The 19,997-nt window shown below is 39.1% G+C and overlaps 1 protein-coding gene across 1 annotated transcript in view; it reads right to left on the reverse strand.

The window, feature by feature from the left end:
• TMTC2 (transmembrane O-mannosyltransferase targeting cadherins 2) overlaps window positions 1–19,997 on the reverse strand; it is a 203,526-nt gene that overhangs the window by 106,726 nt on the left and 76,803 nt on the right. Inside the window, exon 2 of the mRNA XM_079991822.1 lies at window positions 14,688–15,258. Coding sequence (XP_079847948.1) covers window positions 14,688–15,258 — 571 coding nt within the window. The remainder of the gene's footprint in view (window positions 1–14,687; window positions 15,259–19,997) is intronic.

Below are 19,997 nucleotides of genomic sequence, written 5' to 3' on the forward strand. Positions count from 1 at the left end.
CTGGCTTCACCTTTACTAGATCTTGCCAAAGTAAGATGAATGGCAATCTCTGGCTTCAGTTGCCACTGCCTGCAGCTTCAGTCTTTATTGTGGCAAACCTTACACCATGAATTTCAACCCACCACGACAACACATCATTACAGTAATGCAAATATACTCCCAGATTTTTAAAAAAATAAATAAAAAATGTGCGAATTGAAATGTTGTATAAATACTTTTGTCACTTTTTCAGTTGTCTGCTATGTACCGGTAAATGGCTCCCCACAAAGACAAGCAATGTTAGTGCCTCTGCCGCTTTGATGAAGACCAAATATATTTAACGATTGCATAATACTAATTATGGGGCAGTAGCTTGCATGTATCTGGCACCAGGTTCAATTCCATGCCTCTCCACTTGAAAGGATCAGGCAGCAGGTGACGAGAAAAAGTTTCTGTCCCAGATTCTGAAAACATGCTGCCAGTTAGATCAAGCTAGATCAAGTGTGGAGAACCTTTGGCCCTCCAGATCTTGCTGAACTGCAGCTTCCACATTCTCATCAGTACTGTATAGGTAGTACCCATTAGCAAAGTGCAACTGTTGCAAAAATCAACGTTTGAGGCTGAAGGAAATTTCCATGCGGCAGTGACAAAACAAAAGGTGTTTATTGTTAGCAATAAAGGCTCAGTGTGATTACTTTGCAAAGGCTGAGCAACCCCCCAGGGGAGGGGATCATATGCATCACAACCATATGACTTGCAGATGCATGAAGACATACAAGGATCCTGTTATGGAAACAGAGGCCTCAAATGAATTTTGCATGATTGATTGATTAAATGAATTTATATACCACGCTATACCCGGAGGTCTCAGTATGAGAGACAGTATAAGAGATGCTGTGAAAATACCCTGCATAGGCAGCAAAGAGAAATAAACATTCAAAAGTGAGAAATGTATGTTGCAGCTATCTCATTTCCAGTAGCACACCCTCATTTTTATTTTAGTGAAACCATGCTACTTACTGTTGAAAAGCTGTTGCAGCAGAATTTCCAAAAAAAGAGAAAAGGGTAGCGCCTTACAGAAATGTTGAAATATACTTTCATATAATTAAGCTTATGCCTTTAGATGTATTAATATCAGAGGCAAAAAATTTGAACACAAATGTCAACCCATGAAGTTAACAACAGGAAGTTATGCTTTGTAATAACCCTGAATCAGGACTGGTTTCAGCAGAATGAGCTGGTTAAAGTCCTGAAGTGTACCAGTTTCAGGACATATGGTGATAGTAGCAGTGCTGGGGACATTTAGACACCTTTCCCATCTTAAAAGCAAAGCTAATTAGTGCAGTGGGGAGAAAAGTTCTGCCCCAGCCTTATCAATAATGTGCTAGGTTTCTACCTGAGTTTGTATTTCAAAAGTAAAATGTGAAGGAGCTCTCATCTGCGATCTATAGTGGCACCATTCATTCTACCACCTGTATTTAGATGTGCAGCTTCAGACTAAGTTTGTACAGAGGGATGGGCCAAAAGCTTTTAATCTTGGTTGTGAAGATCAGTGCTATCTTGGCTTTGAGAATTTGACACACATCCCATTCCTTAACTTAAAACTCACACCAACACCACCCATTTTTTTAAAAAAAAACTTTGATCAAAATACCATTTTCATTATGCACAAGTTAGTTTTGAGTCTTCCAATGCTCAGGATGCCTACACTGTAAACGCACTACCTCATACCAATGTAATGTCCTAATTTAGGATAGTTCAGGAATAGATCGAAATATGTCGGCTCTAGAGGAAAGGAAAGGCTGAAAAGATGGCTGCTAGGTTGCCAGCAGTCAGCCTGAGGGCAGATAAGTAGCTCTACAGTTCATTAAAAATGCCAGTATCCTTCATTCTTTCACCCAGGAGGGGTTCCCAGAAAAATAAAATGCAGAGACAACATTCTAAACACTGGCATTTATATTTCCCTAGAAAAACAATAATTTTATAGTACATATTTACTTTGGACTGGTTGTTCTTTTGCAGATATCTAAAGCACTTACTAAAAAAACATTCAAGATCCAATAAAGCATGGGGAATTGAGAAAAAAACATAGGAAGGAAAAGATACTAACCCCTGTTTAAGCAGACAATCAAAATCCCACATCGCCACCACTCAGAATGGCCTGGCCAATGACACTAATGACCTGAGATGTGTTTGGTTCAAGAAAGTGAACTCCAAGGGACAGACAGCACTATGTTGTGCTGTCTCGTGTTCCCAAAGGGGAACTAAGGTACAGCAAGAGTGTAATTGGCCAACTAAATGGAAAGCAGCACCCTGAATAGTTTGGTGCATTGACTTTTATGACAAAGAAGTCTCGTACGTATACACAAACATGGGACTGAGTTGGAAAGCTTGCATAGGAGCAAAAGGTTGTAAGAGCGAGCTGAGAAGCAGAGGGGAGAAGAGAAGATCTTTTCCAATACTTGTGATGCTAAAAATCAGTTAGCAGCCAAGCTGCTAGGAAGGTCATGGCATCTGACCTAGAAGAGGGCACTCCTTATGTTTTCATTTTGAAACTACAGAATGCACCCATTTTTAAATGCCTGCATGAGATCACATTGACTCGAAAACAACTCTACCTCTCAAAACATGTGCTTTGGCTCCCTTCCAAGAGAATTTTCTCATGCTATCTGACCCATGGGACATAGCTGGGGTCACCCATGTACTCTTCCTCGGGTGGACCTGAGCAGAGATTTCCCAGGAGACACTTTTCTGAGAAATATTCCAATATTTTTCTTTTTCTCACCCCACCTTAAAAAAAAAGTTTCACAGAATTCCCCCCCCCCCCATATATCCACTCCGTGTTTTGTGGCAAAAATCATTGCCCCAAATGCCTTGGAACAACTCCAGGCCATTGTGGATGCTGCAAAATGGCAGCCAAGCTGCCAGTACAATTCCTACTGCTGTCATTCACAGTGGCAGCAGCCACAACAGTGTACTACCAACACTGCTAATGGTAAGCCCTACCCTAAGAAATAACTACATTGTACTGCTCTGCTCATTTGTTAAACTTCCCGCCTATGGGAAGAGCTCAAGAGTCATATGAAGTTAAGGCATATCCTCAAAAAAGGACTGAGTGGGTAAGTCTGATATTTTCATGGTAGCTAGCATATCCAAACATATATCGCATTTTCCCCAATAGATTGTTTACAGATATAGAACCAAACATTACTCTTGAAAAATAAGAAATAGCCACAGTGGCTCACATAAAAAAAAATCCAAATTACCTATTAGAGTAATACCATTATTAGACCAACCAAAATGACATAAAACTATGTGCAAACTTTCAAGCTCCCTCGACCTTTTCCCCAGGCTAGATGGTTAAAGAAAAATGCAGTAAGGAAGAGAGAGAAAGGGCTATATTGCTCAAGTCATGTCTGTATTTGGCAATAATCTTACGACAGAATGTTGGAGAAGCTAGTAAACTCTCAAAGAAGGCCCTTTCAAAAAAAAAACCAACCAGTTCTTACTCAGCTCTGCTTCCTTGAGTTCTGCATCACTGAGCCTGATGAAGAGTTCTGTGGAACCTGGAATTTCTATTTTCTGACATTTTGGTAGGCCTGATAAAGATATTGCCCTAATAAAAGGTAAACTTGGAAAGCTGCCTGCGGACAAACGCCGGCGCCCTCGGCCTGAAAGCGAGATGAGCGCCATTGTCGCCTTTGACTGGACATAACCGTCCAGGAGTCCTGTACCTTACCTTTACCTTTTTTATTGCCCTAATATGTATTTTGAAGCATTATCCAGCATCCCAGATGAAGCAGAAAGAACACTCTGGATGTTGTAAAATATTGGCATCTAGAAACACACAGTTTCAGTCATGATTTACGGCACTGGGTGGAAAGCAGGGCTGTGGGGAAACACACCTTGACAGAGAAAGTTCTGTCTGTGCCCCAGGATATTCTAATGATATTCTCTGTGATTTTTTGCTTTGCTTCATTTATAGTGAATTTGCTATGTATGAACCACTGCTCCTTCTATTGCTATAACTTAGAAACATTCTCTTCCCTTCCCAAGGCCATAATATAACAGGAAATTGTTTATTTTGATTCAACAACCTGGTTTAATAAATCCTGCAACATACTGAAGACATTATTACATAGCTTCAAAACCTACATGAGGGACAAAGAACTCAATAATGAGCGAGACTCTCCAAATTTAGAACTTATCCATGTAAACAAAAAAATGTGAACAGTGCGCAAGTACTTCTACTGTAAAACTGCACTGCATGTCAACATTATACAGCAACAATACAAACAAAAATAGCTACTACCAAGAAATTCAAGAGGGAAAACTCTCAAAACCATATTTGAGTGTGACTGAAGACCACTGTGTCCCCATAGTATAATCTTACATTGCTTCCCAAAGCTGGGATTTCTTTTTTTCTTTTTTCTTTTTTGTGGGAAGGTGTTCCCACAGATAAGGAGCCACAGAGGGGGAGCCACAATGGACAAGGCCCTCCCTCCAGTTGCTACAAAGTTGACCTCAGCAGACCAGACAGGCTTCATCTGAAAACCTCAGCATACAGGCAGGAGTATATTGGGGAAAGGTATATACAGGTTCCAAATTTTGAAAATTTCATAAACAGATATAAGTACCTTAAGATTGAGCTTGATAGCAAATTGACAGCCTGTTCTTTCAGAAGAGATATCATATGCACATGCTAGGTCACTCCTGTCAGTGCCCCTAACCACTGCATTGTGCACTGAAACAACTAATGTTACTGTGATGTGCTGTACCTGGTAGCTCCACACAGGGCACCTTCCAATAATCAAATATTCAGTTTACCTATGCATGGAACAGTCTATGCCTGTCCAGAAATGGCCTTACCTGGAACACCAGTCCAAGATGGGGAAAGATTTGAACCTTTGGTGATGAAGGCTGTGTTCTTTTTTCTTCAGAAGGTATGCAGACCTGACCAGATCAGGCAGCTATCCTAACTCCTGGAAACAGAAACCATCCATCCACAGCCCCTCCATCTTATTAGGCTTCAGTTTCTAATTTCAACTTATTGGCTCTTATCCAGTCCACCACTCATTGAAGCACCAATTCAGAACATGCACAGCCATACTCAGCTCAACTGTAACAGAGGAAAAGAGCTGGGTATCATCTGCATACTGATGACACTCCGCCCCAAATCCATTCCCGAGTGACTATTCCCTATCACTTCATATAGATGTTAAACAATAGTGGGGAAAAGAAGATGGAGCCTTGTGGCACCTTCACAGCATAGCTTCCAAGGGGTGAAAATGCAGTCACCCAATGATACTCTCAGATACAAGTCTCATAGGCAGGAATGGACCTCCTGACTCTTGTTCCAAACCTGCAGAGACAGTCCAGCATGATACCATGGTTGATGGTATCAAAAGCCATGGAGAGAACCAGGTAAAGCAAGAAGGGTCACATTCCCTCTGGCCCAGCCCATATAAAAGGTCATCCAATTTGTATAACTTTCCTCTCACCAATCAAAGCAAAGCCACTATATACTCCCTTTCAGAATGCATTTTCTGATATGCTGTTCCAATTTCCCATCCTACCAGATGGCTTGGTTCAAATTATTTCTTTAAAAATCTATAAATGCATTGTGATCAGCAAGTTTCCCGTCAGCATTAAAGGAGATAATCCAGGATTCTAGGGCTGAGATGATAGATGATAGATAGATAGATAGATAGATAGATAGATGATAGACAGATGATAGATAGATGGCATAAAGTTACAAAAAAAGGGGGGAGGGTCAGAAGTTACTTGAAATAAGAAAGAGAGAGGCACACAAAATTACTACCTAGGAACCATCTAAATGCTAATTAGCAATAGTGTTAGAGTCTTGAATATCCAAGTATAATAAATGTAAATTGTGGTATATTTAGATTTTCTGCTTGCACAGGTGGCAGCACATTCTTCTCAAAATAAAAGTGGGCATCTTAAACCATAGCACTTAATACTAGGTCTGCACTTAATTAAAATGTACACAAACATCTGTGTTTCTCTATTTAGAGGACAGACAAAGGAGACCCACAAGGGGAAAGGGTAATTAACAGGTGGTGTGGGCTTCCGACTGACACCTGACTGAAGTTATAGCACTGACCAGCTGCCTCTCACACAGCACAGGTGGCTACTCATGGTAATTACTTCCACTATCTAGTGAAGTGTGGAACAATGACATTCCTGTATATGCACACCAAGAATATCCTTATCTCTTGTGAATGAAGCTGGGAGATTTCCAAGATTCCCAGGATTCCAGGCAATAATTGGTGTCCCGCCCTTGAAAATTCTCAGGAAAGCATTTCTAATTTTTACACTGAAAAAGACTAGTTTTGGGGAAACTCTTATTTAAGGAAATATTCCAACTGAAAAGCCAAGTGCATGTGAAGAATGGTTCGTTTTCGTTTTCTGGGAATCAGCGATGTTTTTCTCCTGATAACTTACACTAGCAGTCAATCCCTGCTCTCAGCTTCAGGTAGAATGGGCATATGTGGACATATGGATAGGATTATGAAGATATGCAAAACGGGTTGCAAATGAGTACATTAACAGAGAGGAAGTACATTTCTTCATACTTTTATTTCCTATCTAATAACATGGTAGATTTTCATTATATATAATGACATGAGAAACATTAGTTGACTTACCCAGTGATTTCCATTGTTATCCCAACATTATCTTACCCTGTGTTTAAATTCATCCACAGACAGACTTCATTTTAGCATTTGGCAATTTGCTTATCTGAATGATACATGTATTGCAATAAATTTATTATAACCATATTAAACTGGCTTAAAAGGGTCCTCTTTTATCAGTTTGTTCAAATTATCGTACCATTCCAGGAAAGCAAAAAATACCTTTCAAATATGGTGTCTCTTGAAACACTGATCTTAAAAGGGTATTGTAATTCCTAAAGTTACTTCCCCAGCATTTTTTTCTTTTTTTAATACTAGTCACACCCTGTAAGCCACAACTGACTGATATTATAGATTCATAGATTTTTCTATTCATCTTCTAGGATCAACTTAAAACACAAACCCACAATCTGAATAAAGCATGCATCATTTACTCCAGACAATATATGCTGAAAGATTATGCACTAATGTTACCAGCGTATAATAAATCACATGGCATATATTGTCAGATTGACATCTTGAGCTTATCAATAAAAGCAAGACAATGACTAACAGCTGAATCTATTTTCATGCAACCTACAACCTTTAACATAGTTCATCTTGTTAGGTGTGCCACTGCATGATAGGGATGGAAGATAATTTAACCTTGCATCAATTCGCCAGTTAAATTCCGTAGTGATGTCAGAACCACTACATCTGCCTATGTTTCAGCTTTTTGTAATAATTATGTGCTGTAATCAGTTAACGGATGGCTAGTGTAAAACCAACTCACTTTAATGATCTAGAGCAATGACTCTGACCTGACATGGTCTTTTGCAATTACTGCAGCTCATTGGTGTGTGCTAAATTACGCTGACAATGCTGCCACTCTTAAGGACATTGTGCATCCACCCCTCTTCGCTAATAGCCAAACTCATGAGATTAGACAACTTGCGCCACAAACTGCAGTAATTGTATTAGCTCCTAAAGGTATGTGTCTAATGGGAATTCTGCCTCATTTAGGCATCGTGCTCCAGCTGAAGTACTTTCATCAAGCTGTCCATCATTCCCTGGATAAGTTTTCAACATTTGCAAGCCTGCTGGGAAAAGATGTGTGGTGTTTTATCAGATGTTCCAACTTCCACAGGTCAAATTCTGAAAATGCCAGCAAGGAAAGAGCTAACAGCATCAATGAAATCTGAATATAAATTTTCCTACTTGTGCAACAGTAAAAAAATAATAACTTTGCGTTACTATAACTGTGGCACACGTAGCACAGATCCTAATTCAAGCACACATTGTAACAGATAAAAAAATATTGCTAAGATGCAGAAACTGAATAGATCGCTACAATAAACCTCACAGCCAACAATCATACTTGCCTGGCATGGATTCAGTGCTCCCATTACTGACTAAGGGATGAAAATGAGCATAAACTCACAGGAATCACCATAACCTATGGAGAGGCCACCATATGTTGCTGGAAGACAACTCCCATCATTCCTGACCACTGCTGGGGGTAGTGAGTGCAGGTGTCCAGCAATGTTCTAAGAGCACCACGTTGGTTACGTCCATCATAGCCAACATAATGGAACACCTGCTATACATGCCATGACAGGTCTGCTGATTTTTGACCTCTATTACAATTAAGGAATTAACATAAAATAGATATTGCACTGGACCTTTTTTTTTTTTTAGATCACCACATCTCAGGACATTGAGGAAGATAATTGGCTTAATTATATTTAAGTGGGTGCATGCCTGCAGCATTGCAGCAACCTGACTGTTCTGTATAAACTGTTCATTTGAAGGCAGACCGGAAACAGGCATGAGTGGAAACCATACAGCCATTCAAGAGAAGTGGTAAACAGGCTAAATCAGAAACACAAATAGGTATTAGTGCAAGAACTCCATAGCACTCCTGTCCTTTCTCTTCATCGCAGGGCTTAGAACCCAGCAGAGCATAGAGAAACCATCTGGTGCTCTTTAGAGTCAAAGAGATTAACTTTAGAAAGCAAGGTCACAGGAACCTTCCAGGCCACTATGCAACTGCAAACTGCTGACACAAAATTCCTTACAAAGCCATCGAGTCTTTTTACGTGCGCACACTGAAACCGCACCTCAAAATCCGCAAAAGTGCAGAATACAACTGGGAGTTGCATGCTAACCCACAATCAAGCTTAGAAGTGTCAGATTGGGTCAGACTGTTGAGAAAGGTCAATATTTTTTTAAAAAAAGATCATCCACCATCTACTCTAACACACACTAACACCACTTAAAACAATCCAGAGTCTAGCAATGAAGATTTTTCTGTGAAATATATAAACTAGTTGCCAAATACCTCTTTCTAGAAAGAATCTCCCAAATATACTTTGAACTAATTTGTGTTAAATGCAGGCTCTTTGAAAATTTGGGTTTTCGTAAGGTTGTCCTTTCATGCAAAATTTTGTGTCAGTCATCTAAAAGGCAACATATATTGAGAAGGGGAGAAATTCGTCTGAATGCATGTGACAAGTCCACCAATACCCTGAAGAATAGATGTGCCTGAGAATAAGCCATACTGTTCTTGAAGTTAGCAACTGGCATGTAAAGTCAACATGACAAGCAACCTTTAACACCATCTGTACAAATCCCCATGAAAACTTATATTCTCACCTCATGCCTCAAAGAATAATTGCACCTTAGGGAAATTCTAGAGGACATTCAAATGATTTTGCTTCTTTGCTTCTTAAGGTTTGAGTTTCTGACAACATTATGCTTATGCCTTGTCATAAAGGGCAAATGTGTAATAGAAAATATTAATATTCCCTTCACAGAATAAGCTGATTACCTTACCAGTGGAACCATTTAAACTCATTTCAAGATTTGATTACTATTGTATATGATAAACAATGTATTCTAGAATTCTTGTTACCTTAATAATGAGACAGGATTTTTGTCAGCTCTAAAACCCTATCTAAAACTATGTCTATAGAAGAGAGGGTGAGTTAGAAACAGCTTACATAAAATGTCAATAAAATACACAGAACAGGAAAAAATGTAATCTAAACACAAAAGAAAAACCTAACTACAGGGGAAAAATGAAAGGCTTTCTTCAAAACAAAGAAACTCATACAGCACTGAAACACAGCAAAAATACAAAATATGAACTAGCTAAAATCAAAGGATAAAATGAACAGCATAACAATTAAATCGCAAAAGCAGTGCTAAAATAAACTTCACTGTTCATTTAAACTATATAAAACAGATGTCAGTGAGATGTTGGGTGCAGATGTTTCACAATTGGGGCAACCAGAACAGAACATCCTCACTTTCTAGTAATCATCAGAATCAACTCTGTGTGGACAGAGCATGAAATCCATGGTTCAGGATGCATTTCATACCATATCGACTACCAAAATAGTGGTCTTCTGCGTCAGTTCTGTGACTGATTTTGAAACTGAAACCTAGTGATGGGGAAACTTTCTTCCCAGGTGGTGGGGAGGGCAAGAGACAAACAATGGGTGGAACAATGGCTCTTGTAAAGTAGATAACATTCTGGCCATTCAAAAAGCAAGTGGTTTCTATACACAATCTATACACATATTGCAACAGGCATTATGTTTCAAGAGTATGTTCCAGCTAGCAAAAGCACTAGAGGAAAGTTCAGGTGTGGATTTGAGAGAGTGGTGTTGGCCAGATAAAAAGGTCTAGAGTGCTTGGGATTGAAGTTCCCCACTCCTTTTCCACTATGGACCTCCTTCTTCAGTAAGATATTATGCCACACAACCTTCAGAACTGTCTCGTGGAACCTTGCAAGGTGGCATTTCAGCACAGTGGCTCCCAAGCTATACAATGAGCTTCCCACTGAAATATATCAGACACTTAAGTTGGTGAGTTTTCACCGGGTGTTAAAATATTTCTATTTGCTCCAGCTTTCCCTGATCTTTGATATCAGTTGAATGGTCAGTTATTACCATTTTGATATGGCGCTTTGAATTGTTGCTTTGTATTTGATGGCTTTATTCTTCACCACCTTAGGAGGTGGTATTGAAATATTTTAGATAAATAATATAGATAATAAGAGGGGAATAATCATCACAGCTCTGTACAGAGTTATTCCTTCCAGTTGTGTAATACCTGTCTTCTACAATTCAACCATCTACAGTAATTGCCATTTGTATCACTATAACTATACTACAATAGTATATCATGCATAAAAACCTGAAACATTGAAAGCTATGATGGCTTATGCTCTGGCTCCACAGTTGGTGGCAGTAATGCTTCTGAACACTAGATGCTGGAAACCAAAGGAGGGGAGAGTACTCATATCCTGCTTAAGGGGTTCATTCAAGGGCATTTGGTTGAACACTGTGAGAACAGGATGCTGGACTGGATGGCCCATTGGCCTGATCCAGCAGGCTCTTCTTAACTACATTGTATTCGGAAGCCAACTTGAGTAACATTTGACTTGACATGCTGAACTGGATTTGTCAAGCCAAAACTATTCCTGGTTTCTGCTGAACTTCCTCTCGCCTTATAGCAACAGAATAGTTTCCCCCAGAAAGTCTTGCTAAAACTTTCCTCTTGTGTCTTTAATGCCCAGAACTGTAACAATAAAGAGCTGCGACTTCCCATATGGCTTAAAAGGAATCCTGAAAATTCTCCATTGCTCCATTTTTCACAAGAAGTTTCCAAGCCAAATGGCAACGATGGTGAATGAGAAGTTCATGTCTAATCTATGTCCTGAAGTTGGAAAGCAATTTCTTAACTTCCCTCTTTCCTAACCATGTCATATTTAGCCACGGTGTAGTGTTGCAGCATTGCCAACAATAACCATAGCTAATGTGAACCAGGTTCCTGCAAACCCGATTCACTTGGTTAAATTAGGGCCCTTTTGTGTTAATCATGTTTAGTAGTGCAGACACAATGCTAAGATATTTAACTGAGAGGGAGGGGACCACAGCAGCCTACAACCTTTCTGCCTATTTTAGCATGATTAAGAAATTGCAGTGCTAGATTTGTACTGAGACTATAGATACCAATTCTTTATCAATCCTTTCTCTATCCTTGCTTTCTTTTCCTATCAAACTTTAGGTTTACTGAGTAGAGAACTGCTACTCATGCTATCTAGCAAAGCACCAACTGGTGTTGTAAGTTGCCTAGAGTGGCTGGGGAAATCCAGTCAGATAGGCGGGGTATAAATAATAAAATGTATTAGTAGCAGTAGTAGTAAAAGATGAATAATCATGAAAGAATCTGCTCCAGACATTTGACCTAAGTACCAACCATGGCTTTGTTTTTTAGAGAGCACCTGTTGTTCGCTAGAAGAAAGGAAGCTGCAGGGCACAAACAAATGCAAATATTTGTTCAGACTTTCACACGTTTATAATGAGATATAAATGCTGGATAAATTAATTCTCAGCTGAATAACCCTGAATGAAGGGACTCCACAAGGGAGTAATCAGTTGTGGTCCTGATCTTTTATTTAGCCCTTCAAAGTGTAAGAATCCACAAGACAAATAAAGGCCATGTTTAACAGTTTAGTGCACATGTGTGCGCACATTTGTCTCCAATCACTTATGCGTAGATAGCAAAATTGGCAAGAGGTCAGGCCGCATTCTAAATCTAACAATCATTTACTACATAGCAGGTTGTTAGGAACTAATTTTTGCTAGGGCATAGTCGTTTTCTAATTATGATTACAGAGTGTTGTCCTAAGTGCTGCAAAGGAAACCCTTGAGCTCAGGAGCACCGATGGGTAGAGTCACAAATGAAGACTGAAAAATCCCCAATGTCATTCTTAAAAAGCTAATTTACCGAAATCCTATGGGGATTTTATACAATGGTGCTTGATCTTTAGTGATTATTGTGCCGTTAATGTTTGAGTTTAAAAAACAGACAGAAAAGCTGTATGGTGTGATGTGTGGGAAAAAAGTGAATGAAAAAAGTGAATATTATGACATACTATCCTAAATATCTGAGGTGAGCACGTTGTTTCACTCTAGCCAATTTGCTGCTGCAACAAGTTTTACAACTCAACTAGGTATTTGAAAATTGAAATGATATTTCTAGTTTATTTTTCTGATACCAGCTTGCAGAGTTTCATTAGGCAAGGTTGACTCTGTACTTTTAAACACATACTTGCTTTGAGAAATGTAACTTCTGGAGTAGCAGAAAAAAGAAGGAAACTGTAGACTTGAAGTAATCTTTAGTTCAAAGTGAATGTGTGAATTTTTTTTCCAGTTCAAACTTAAGGTGACGTGTTAGCCGTGTCACTCTTAGAGCATTAGGTTTCCACAACTAAAATTAGCTGTCATATAATTTCATTAAATATTCTATGACACTGTGGGTATAACACCAGATTACATTAACAGACTGCATTATCACATTTGTGACACATTTAATGCTACAGATAACTGGAAACGCATTCCGTATGAATTACACATTTCCCATTTAAAATAATAATAAGGAAATAAACTTTTTTCAATTCACATTTTGGAAAGCATGGTTCCTGACCTACTCATAATAATGGCATGTTGTTTGGTAGCATTTCCTAACACTACGTGGTGTGCATTCAGATCAGATAATTTCTATAACAGTGACTTGAACATATAATGCTAGGCATTTAGCACTGCTGAATTAATAACATATCCAATAAAGAGCTAGTTTCAATGCATTTTAAATCAAAATATTGTCGTGGCCTCTGCCCCATTTGCTTCATCTTTCCCCCACCTTTTTCAAAGGCAGAGCACAAAGGCTCAAATTAGCTTTGTAGTACTAATTGGACAGAATAGTGCAATCTGCAAAGTTGATTAATGGCTCTGTTCTCAGGCTGGGAATTGCAACTGCAAAAGAATTAGGCCTCTGAATTTGCATAGTTTCTATAATTACAACCCTCTTCAAATCTCATTTCCTGGCTGAATTTTGGCTCCACATTAATGTTTTAATATAATTTGTACAGATCTCGCTGCTGACATGCAGAATGATGGGATACACAAGTTACATGTACCTGGCAAATCAATCTAACCACAAGCAGTCTACTTAACACACTTGTAGAAGTTGTGGGAAGCTATTCAAGAAAGCTTCAATATAGAGTATTTTCCTCAGTCCAGTCAACACACACTTCAAGCCAATCTTGCACAATATTGAGGTGCAAATACAGTTCTTTTCAATTTATATTTAAAAAATAAAATAAAATTAAGAAAAACATATTTAAAACATTTTGTATCTCTTTTAAGACTGTTACATCTTGAGATAACCCCACATTGGTTTGAGGATCAGTTCATATCACCTTTAGGCAAAAGGCCAGCTGCCTATTTTTCTGGCCAGCTTAACATTTTTCATCATAGTGAGTGGCTTCAAGCATACCCACTGCAAAGCAGCTCTAGGAGAGCTCCACTGTATTCATAATTCAAGATTAAATATGTCGCCCCACAACACACATTAGGGTTGATTAAATTACTGTGCAGAACCATGGTTCTTGCTCACAGTGAAGTTGCCATGAACAAGTAAATGCAATCCGGGCCAGTCACCTGGTTAAAATCAAACAGGAACATGCAAAGACACTATGAGAGAGAGGGCATATATGTATACCCCAGGGGGTCTGTATAACCCACCCAAGGGGACCATGGCGCCTTTCACATGACAAAAACTACCATAGAGATATCAACATTTTCAAAAGTAGGAGGTCCAAGGTTTGGGTTTGGAAAACAGAGGGTCTGCAGTACAGAGCTAACTGGGAACCAGTGCTGTATAGAATCAATGGTTAATAAAGTCAATTATTACAGGACAAAAATGTGCATTTTCCTGCCTCCCACCCCCCATCATTGGAAAAGAAGCTGTAAGAGCAAGTCAACAATAATACTTGCCCAAGAAGCATTTAATGAACAACACCAAGCACAGCAAGGTGGAAATGCCAAATGCCAGCTTTAAGAAGAACCACTGTGGAATGAATTGAATTCTATTTCTACCATAAGGCATCTGTGTGTGTTTTTTAAATATGGCAGGATTTACGTGATTCTTTATTCTTTTAGATAAATGCACTTCATCAATATGGTGCAGAAACTGATACATCCGAGCCACAGTTCTTACCTTATAGACAGCCGGAATGATTTGGTGCATTTTTAGCCTATGAAATACAAAGACGTCGTAAACGGCTGAAACTGCTAGAACAGTCACTCCTTGCTCCTTCCACAACATGCTGCAAGTGGCGCATAGGCCTGCACCCAAGATCCAGCCCCAGGTTCCTTCTGAGTAGTTCCTTGTGCAGCAGTGTTTAGTATAACAGACCAGGGAAAGCAGAAAGAAAAGGCAAGCTCCAATATCAGCCCTTCCTACAATTCCCGCAACCGCTTCAGTATGGATGGGATGCGAAGCAAACAGCAAGCCAGCCAGTAAGGTCCAATATCCATCGCCAAACAATATTCGAGAAAAATTTGTGAAAAGACCTGTGACTGCAGCATGTAAGAGGACATTTACAAGGTGGTAGCTCCAAGGATCCATTCCTCCGATAGCATGGTTAATTCGAAAAGAGAGCGTACAGAGAGGTCGATACGACTTGTGACTCCCACTGTGAGTAAGGAGAGTGCCCCAGAAGTCATTGTAGAATATCTGAGTCCATGGCGTTTCAGGAAGAAGGTCCTGGTTTGTCTTGATAGCTCGGCTAAAAAAATAAGAGCAAACACAGAAAGAATCAGACTACATGACCACTATAGTCGAGATTGCTAAATTATATGCACATTCTCTCTTCTTCTTTTTCTAAATTAGCACAAAAAAATATGTAATATCAGAGCTATTCCACTTCTTAAAATTTCATACTTTGTAGTACAAGCAGTGTTAGAAGTATCTCTTCTATTGACTTTTTGCTACAATAAATTTCCATATAAATTGGCTTTTAAAACCTTAGAAACAGATGTTATGCTGGATCCATTAAATTAAAACACCCTTCAATGACATTCATCTGAGTCTAACCCAGAAGCAATCACTTATGAGTTGATGGGTTATAATTAAAACGTAAAAGAAATATGAGTAGCTGACAAAAAAAGTGTGGCTTAAACTAGCAATTCCTTACCAGTTCCAAACTAAAACCCCAACCGGCCTTTTGCACACCTATTTTAATTTACATGATGGAATTAAATTTGCTGACATGAACTAGCAATAACTACACAAAGTTACCAGATGTATGCAAATTTTTAATCCACAGAGAAATTCCTCGACAGACACAACAAATCTGTCTAATAAAGATAATTCTGCATTCCATGTTTGACCAACTATAGGCGGCTAAAAGATTATGGATTTCACAGGGACCTGAAGTCAAGTTTTGCTGGTAACCAGTTCCATAAATTCAAAGTGACAGTTTTATTTTGTCCCTTCTAACCCCATATTTTCCATAGCAGCTTCCGTACAGGTAATGGCATAGGTATAAACTCAGTTTCCTCAGCTACTGTATCATACCAGCTGAAATGAAACACAAACGGAATCTCTCTCTGTGTGTGTTTATTTTTGCATAAAAGGAATCTGTTCCTGGAGTGAGCTTATACACATACATGTAGAAGAAGAAGAGTTTGGATTTGATATCCCGCCTTTCACTCCCCTTCAGGAGTCTCAAAGCGGCTAACATTCTCCTTTCCCTTTCTCCCCCACAACAAACACTCTGTGAGGTGAGTGGGGCTGAGAGACTTCAGAGAAGTGTGACTGGTCAAAGGTCACCCAGCAGCTGCATGCGGAGGAGCAGAGACGCGAACCCGGTTCCCCAGATTACGAGACTACCGCTCTTAACCACTATACCACACTGGCTTGGAGGCAAAGTTGTTAAACTTGGGTTCCCTTCCCAATTGTTAGTTGCAATTATCTCTCTATTAGCAGGTCTATAGGTAAGTCACTAAAAGGATATATAACTATTAAGCACAAACACACAATACAGCCAAGTGTTACACTGGACAACTTTATCTTACAAATGGGATGGCTGGCAAAGAAGATACAAAAAGGATGTTCTCCCACTTTTTGCAAACTGAATTAATGGAAAAACAGATTTATTCAAAATTTCAGACGCAGCTATACATTTTATGACCAGATTTCATTCCTGCAGTGATGAAACAGAAACTGAAAGAAAGAAAACATCAGAGATCCTCAGACACATTACTACCCATCCTTTTTGCCTTTTTTTTTTTTTAAAAAAAAGAACATTATATATAAATGGATTGCTTTCAGCAGGTTTGCTCCAAATAGAAAAAATTGCTGCTGTTATTGAATTTGCTGACATTGCAAATACACCACTGTTCTGCAAATACATACTAATACAAAGCTCGGCAGTTCCATTGTCTAAAGTACATTGCTGTAACATTTTAAGGAACATTTGTTGTATGTAGATCCTTTTGGTTTTCATATAGATTGAGGTCAGTAAAATATTAATTTTGATTTTTGCTGAGGTTGCTTATCAACTTTGCCTCCATTTCTGGTTCCACTTAACTATTATTAGAAATGGAAATGGGGGGGGGGGGAGAGAGACAAACAAAATCTTCATCTCTGGTACATTTATTGTTCCATCATATTTTAATTTAACATCAGAATCTTCTGTTTGTGATCTTACATCCTGAAACACAAGTTTCCAGACTGAGAGACAATGAATAGAATGCTGAAAACAATCAAGGACTGTCTCCAATCCACTACCATAGCCAAACAAGAGTGGCCTTTAATAATGGAAGACTTCACTTTCCAGAAAATCTACACTGAGGCAACATAGTCCATCATGCTAATGAACTTCACAGGACTAGAAAATATAACCAGGAGAATTAAAAGGATTCGTTTCTGAAGTTTTGCAAAATCAGGCAAACATTTCCAACAGACTTTTTTTTAAAAAAATGTGGGTGGCACTGTGGTCTAAACCACTGAGCCTCTTCCACTTGCCAGTCAGAAGGTTAGTGGTTCAAATCCCCGCAACGGGGTGAACTCTCGTTGTTCTGTCCCACCTCCTGCCAACTTAGCAGTTTGAAAGCATGCCATTGCAAGTAGATAAATAGGTACCGCTGTGGCGGGAAGGTAAATGGCGTTTCTGTCTGCTCTGGCTTCCATCAGGGTGTTCTGTTGTGCCAGAAGCAGTTTAGTCATACTGGCCACATGACCCGGAAAGCTGTCTGTGAACAAACGCCGGCTCCCTCGGCCTGAAAGCGAGATGAGCACCGCAGCCCCATGGTCATCTTTGACTTTACAAAAAAATCCCCTGACACGTCCCACTCCCTTCTTCTCTTCTACCTATTTGATTCCCCACATGTTAGGGCCCATTTGCAGGTATCCTGGAAAAGAGACCCTACCATGGGCAGATTTCCTCAAGGTCTCACTAAGGGAAGAGAATGCTGTTTTGTTACAGCTGAGAATTGTGACTTGACAGCTGGTCTCTTCCCCACAGTTCACCAACACACAGGTCCTTTTGGACCGGGATGAGGGCAGAATCCCCTCATAGCAGGACAAGGCATGCTAACGCATGCTCTGAGAACACGTGCAGGTAAGAGAAATGGAACCCCTACATGAAATGGTCGTTGCCTGTATACAAAGGGATCCCTTTGTTTACTGCACTGCAGCAGCACACAAATAATGGCCAGAGATAGGTATTGCAGCTGGTTGGCTAGAGTTCATTTAGGTGCCTCAGTGGCTTTCCTGCTTTGATTGATCTTCCTCAGTCTAAGAAAAAACATCAAAAAAGAGAAGCTTCTCCAGAGAGATTCCTATGCCTTGTTTTACTTCCCTTCCCCTGGACTGCTATGAAACAGGTAGAGAAATCTGTCTTCATAGGCCACTGACACTTCATGACAAAAACGGTTGTGTCATAATTGAACTTTAAAGGATATAAGGGTTCTTATAAAATTCCCATTTTACTTAATTTACTTGTGACTCTAATGGAACACTTATTTAAACATACAGCTCTTTATGTATGAGTGATGGCTGCTTTGTCTTTAGGTGCATGCCTCTATATCTGTTTATGTTTAAGCTACTTTAACATGCTATACCATTTGTTTCCACAGACCTTTTGATGTTTATAGTGTAACAGTGCTCATATCTCCTGTGCCGAGACCTGCTCAAATATGATTTTCTTTCATAGCAGGCAGTAGAGATATACAAACTCTCTCCTGTCTTAATTCCTGATTTTTATGTTTATGAATAATTGATTGTGAACCCCATACTCCTATGCACATTAATAGGCATATCTTCACTTGTATATAGTCCGTGTATGTTGCTGTTGTTTTTAAGTATTTTAATGAAATAGCCTAAACCAAAGAAACTAATGTACGAGTAGACCCAAAAATAAATGTGGAATAAGTAAGCTCCTGGCAACTGTCGATGTACATCACTTGCATTTTCAGTAGACTGCAGTTATCCTGATACTTTACAAATGTAATTTCTTGGTCTGGTCAATATTTGACCTATATGTGTATGTGTTCTTTAGAACAGACTTAAATTGGAAATGCTCATATCCAGCTTTTGTTATCAGAAATCAACAGAGTTCCAACTCAGTGAATTCTTGGGAGCAGGGAGCAGGGAGCAGGGAGCAGGGATGAAGGTTGCACAGGAATTTGTTTCATAAGCCTGAGATACCTTGTAGAAGAAAATAGGTTTTGTATTAAGTCTGTTGAAGCTCTTCAGTTGTACAGTGATGACTGGCCGGAACTACATGAAAAGAGAACTTTAAAAATTCTATTTCCACTTAAAACTACGAGACGGGTTACAGATCAGTAGCAGAAAGCATGCTTTGCATATAGAAGGAACCACATTCAACCAATATGTAACTGATGGACTTGCACATAGTATTACTGTGCATTGGTAAACAGATTCAATTGTTTTACTATTCAAACGCCTACTTTGTTTCCTACTCTAAACTTTATTGAAGCTACATTTAAGAAGGAAAACATTTATTCTAAACCATGTATCAAAACTTTTGAACAAAAATGGATGTCTGTCTACGAAAAAATACTTTTTAGAGACTTAATATCCATACACCTAGACCTCGTTTGCCCTTGAACAAGACTAGCATCTATATGTGGTTTCTGTTTTGTGGTAACTAGCAGTCATTTCATTGGGAACAAAGTCATTTTGTTGGGAACAATACAACTCTATTACTCCATTTTTTTAAAAAGTGGGAGGGGAGTAGAGAAGAGAGAAATACCTGGAACTACTTTTAAAAAGACAATAAATGAATGAGGAAAACTGATAAAAATGCAGTAATTGCTTACTGTTAGGTGTCCAGAAAATAAAACACCCGCTACACACACCTGTTATGTATTAGAAGAGAAATGGTCATGATGCTAAATCAATTGATCAATTCCAACTAAAAATAAAAAGGTACTGACTTATTTAGGCTTTACAGCAGGTGAGACTAACCTGACATTCTCCAGTTGTTGTTGTTGTTGG

The sequence above is a fragment of the Podarcis cretensis genome (assembly GCF_951804945.1).
Source record: "Podarcis cretensis genome assembly, chromosome: 10".
In the NCBI taxonomy this organism is placed as follows: domain Eukaryota; kingdom Metazoa; phylum Chordata; class Lepidosauria; order Squamata; family Lacertidae; genus Podarcis; species Podarcis cretensis.